We start from the raw sequence: 4,483 nt of genomic DNA on the forward strand, positions 1-4,483 counted from the left end.
TGCTAGTTTTTATTTAACCCATTTACTTCAATAAAAATGTGGTATGGGACGTACTTAATGATCAGTAGTTAGTAAATTTATTTTGAAAAATTTATATCTCAAAAACCATTTGACGTACAGATGTCTATTAGTACTGTACGTCACATAGTTCCTGAGATATAGATTTACCAAAATAAATTAACTAACTACCAATCTTTCGATTGGTATTTCGAGCTCCGAATGAAAAATCAATGTTTTTTTAAGGTTTTGAAACAGCCGTCATTTTTAATCACCCTACCTATACTTGGAAGACTCAATTTTGACTAGTAATTATACATAGTTTTTATTGAAGTAATCAAAAATTGGGGTGAGATAACTACCTTTTTTTCTTCCCGGCTCATGTACTATTTCCAAAATGATAAATCACTGAGATCCCTTTCCAAACTGTATTTGTCTAGACCCCATTAGATTAAGAACATATGCACGCAAACGATTTTCAGGATGAACAAAATCATTTCGAGTACAAAAATGTAGGGGATTAACTCTTATTTAATTTTCTTCAGGTTGCCGAAAAAAAAAAAAAAAGAAGAAAATAAATCGTTGTTATGGATGAAAAAATACAATTCCTTTTCATTTTAATTTTTTTTGTATTTCAGAAAAAAAATGTGATGACAAATCTCAAAGTCGTGTTCAGCACCTTCAAAAGCATAGAAGTGAAGTGCTCATTAACAGAACTTTTAATTTAAAACCTCCAATAAACCTGGATTGGTGTGTTTTCTTGGTAATTTTGGTTAATTTGACGATCATTGTGGAACAAAAATTTTTTTTATGTTTTCGAATCCATGCTATTCCTGAACTACGGGGAGTCCAGGCTCTTATTCTTGAAGGAAAATGAGAAATTTTCTTTGTGGAGTGGTGATGGGAGCACCTTCTCTACTCCTGCGAGGGGCGGGTTGTCAGTGACGGAGTTGGTAGAGCATCGATGAGGCACGTCCTGATGAACCTGTACACAGTCAATGTGGCCACAGGATGATGGAGCAGGACCACCAGGATCAACCTCGACCCTCTGCTCTTCCATGCATTAGGTCATTCAAAAGTGGCCATTCAGGCAAAGAAAACCTAGTATGCGTAAGCTGCAGATCCTGCAGGTCAATATGGGCAGAAGACGAGTGGTCGCGGACGAACTTAGAACTCACACTTGAAAATTCGATACTATGGTGACTCAGGAGCCATGTTGTCGCAACGTGGTCAAACGGTTCGGTGTGGCGTCGAGGGTGGCTGCTTTGGGCAGAGATGAGAGGAGGCCTAGAGGGGCGATAGTGGAAGTTATTACTCCCCTCAACGTGATGAAACTGAAACAATTCACCACAGCAGATTAGGCAGCATATTATGTGAGGTAGGGGAGAATTTCTTTCACCCTAGCTTCATCGTACATACCACCCTAAAAAGAACAACGATAATACTTCTGCTGTGGAGGTTGCCGTACTCCGTCTGTTCTTTCTCTAGTGGAACACGTGCTTGGGGCTAATTTATGGTTGTGAGCATGGCTAGGTGTCAGCTCGCTGTTATGAATAACCTCTGGCCTCACATTTTTCGGAGCGAAACACCAGGGTTAGATAGACGCGATACTCGCCACGGCTCCCATGGCGAAGGGTATATTAGATGGAACCCTAAGTTCCGACCACCTAGGTCATAGCCTTCAGTGGAGGAGGAAGGCGCCGCACTAGCAGCGGAAAAGGGTTTTGTGACCCGATCAGCGAACTGAAAAGGTTTCTTCAGGGGACTGAAGGGAATATTGGTGGATAGAGATTGGAAGATCCTCCGATGGAGGAAGAGTCAGGAATTGACCAAAGATGGGCCATGCTGACGGGTGCTATTACTGAAGCGACCATGGTCTCTGTCACAATTCAAGAGAGAGTACCAGACGTAGGTACCAGGAGTGCAGAAATGAAGAGAGGAGACTTGCACTCCGAGAAGAAAACGAAGTTTTGGTTGCAAATCCTACTGAATCTACATTCTGAGCCTTCTCTCTCCCCAGCTACTGTATATTCACCCATAAATCTCAAGCTTATCAGATCTGTATCAGTAGTGTTTGGCATATTGGAATATTTGTTGTGTTATTTGTTTACCAATAAAGTTTTTTATTCACTTTTTACCGTTGCGTTTTGTAATTAGCACCCGAATATGCCTCAACTTCGCTGATAAGTACTTACAACTATCTCTTTTGCAATCGAGAAACGTAATCAGCAATTTACTAGGTATTTTACTGCTAGTAAGTAGCTTTCAAAAGCAGATATATTAAATGTCTACTCATCTATTTTCATTAATACTTGACATTTGAATGATTCGCCAATATAAGACGGTGTATCGATGTTTGTTACTAGGATAGGCGTTTCAAACGTTTTCAGTTTTACGAATTTAAAGGTAGATAGAAATGACACAGAACAAGGATAATAAAGAGTAGGATAGATGGGACGAAATCGATTGGGCACCAGTATTTCGGCATTACCACAACGCTCAAGAGAACCAATCTCCTGTAATTGCGAAGGCTCAAGATACCCAAGTGGAGGGCACCAGTCTTGTGGGAACAAAACTGGAGGTAATCCGAGTACAAACCTCATGGGTTAAGAAATCTGAGGAGAATCTGTGCTCAGAACTTTCAGGAAAGGAAGTTGGAAGGACAATGAAGTAACAATTTCTAAAATACTTGAGAATCGAGTAGAAACATCCTGGAAGAGCCCGAAAGGGACTTGGGGGAAGACCTCATTTCAGCCTCATCTTGAAAGGGATATTCTTTCAGTAAACCTTGACATTGAGAGGAATTCTACTGGTAAATTTATTTAGGCTCGTCCAGGAGGTTTCTGTGGATTACTTTTATTGGTATTATATTTATATACAATAATTTGATATTTACAATGACTCACAAGATTATATCTATTTATACAATGTAATAGTAATAATGTTACATTATCTGAACTCGATTGAAATTGGTATTACTCAGTGAGCTTTGGAAATTATTCTCCAGAAGCATCAGCGCGCTGACAAAATGGCAAAAAAAGCAATGGTAAACGCGCAACTGTGTGTTGTTACAACGGTAAAATTGTTTCTTTTTTTTTTTTTTTTTTACAAAAAATGGTTAAAATAAAATATAACGAATAATCATACCGTCAAATAAAGAATAACCTTTGTTGTTAAACAATCATGCAACTGTTTACCATATTTTGGCTTATTGCATCCTCGTGATAATTGAGTTCCTAATTAATAATGTTCATAATTTGTTAAAATTCAGATTTGGACTATATGTTTTAATGATGGATTTTGACGAATCATGGCAACAAATTTTCATTGGCAGAAATAGATATATTTTCATCCATTTTTATGATTTTAATAGAGCCCTTTAGACATAACATCTTCAGCGATGAATAGAGTGTGAATTTATGACATAAATAACATTATTATAATCAAATATTAAGTTGTTAAAATAAAGTATTTAATTTTTGTTAATTAATCGACAGGTGAGCATAGAAAACACGATGCCTCCAGAATTTAGGGCCTAAGACAACTGCCAAGCTCTAAAGTCGATTTTGCATGTACCTAAGTAGTTTCATCTACATCGCATTAAAGTCTAAACCATTCAGCATACAATTTAGACGATAAGTATTAATTCGTTTTCACAAGTAATTTTACACAGAATGAAATATGTTTTTCATGATTGTTTTATTGTTATATGTACAAATTTTACTCGAATGAAATTAGGAGTAAAAACCTTAATAATAAAAAAAAATATTAATTTTATTTAGTATTACTATTCATGTAAAATTAAATAAAAATATACATCTTAACATAAAAATACTACTTGTCATCTAAAATTTCTAATTACAAATATGTTCTTCTTTTTTAAATGTGCAAATTTCACAAATGACGTTGCAACACCAAACGAAATGACAATTACATTGTTGTTCCACTTCTCGGAGCCTTGTTTGATAACCTCGACCACAGCAAAGTAATTTACATCCGTCTAGGCCCAAACTATCTCTTCTGCAAACTCTGCCGTGTGTTCCAAGAATGCCCAATCTGTAATCAAAATCAATGTTTCATTATAGAATATTATCATTTATCTTTTGATACCCTATAAATATACAAAAATCCCAAAATTCGTTTTTATATTTAAAAAAATAACAAAGCGTTATCCAAGAGATATCTCGTCAATGTATCTATATTTTTTTCTAAATTGGTGCGTGATTTAGTTTTTAAATAATTGGAAAATCGAATTTAGTTTTTTTTCTAGCCCTAAAGAAGTATTAAAGCAAATGGACCACTTCGTGGGACGCACCAAAATTAGTAGAGTTTCCTTTTTAAATTTCTCCATAATAATTTGTCTAATTTTCAATCTGTAAAAGTCATTTTGTGGTTTTTAAATATAGGATTCATGCTATTTGGTTTTTAAATTTACCAATACACTGAAAATAAGACTTGGACACGATCAGATGAAGACAAAACTCAA

The 4,483-nt window shown here is 35.8% G+C and overlaps 1 protein-coding gene across 1 annotated transcript in view; it reads right to left on the minus strand.

The window, feature by feature from the left end:
- Positions 1-3,753: 3,753 nt before the first annotated feature.
- Positions 3,754-4,483, minus strand: part of LOC106681416 (protein Wnt-4) — a 76,915-nt gene continuing 76,185 nt past the window's right edge. The window contains exon 7 of the mRNA XM_014421726.2: positions 3,754-4,053. Coding sequence (XP_014277212.1) covers positions 3,852-4,053 — 202 coding nt within the window. The 3' untranslated portion in view covers positions 3,754-3,851. The remainder of the gene's footprint in view (positions 4,054-4,483) is intronic.

This window comes from Halyomorpha halys, unplaced genomic scaffold (assembly GCF_000696795.3).
Source record: "Halyomorpha halys isolate HHAL.00 unplaced genomic scaffold, Hhal_1.1 Scaffold337.1, whole genome shotgun sequence".
In the NCBI taxonomy this organism is placed as follows: Eukaryota; Metazoa; Arthropoda; class Insecta; order Hemiptera; family Pentatomidae; genus Halyomorpha; species Halyomorpha halys.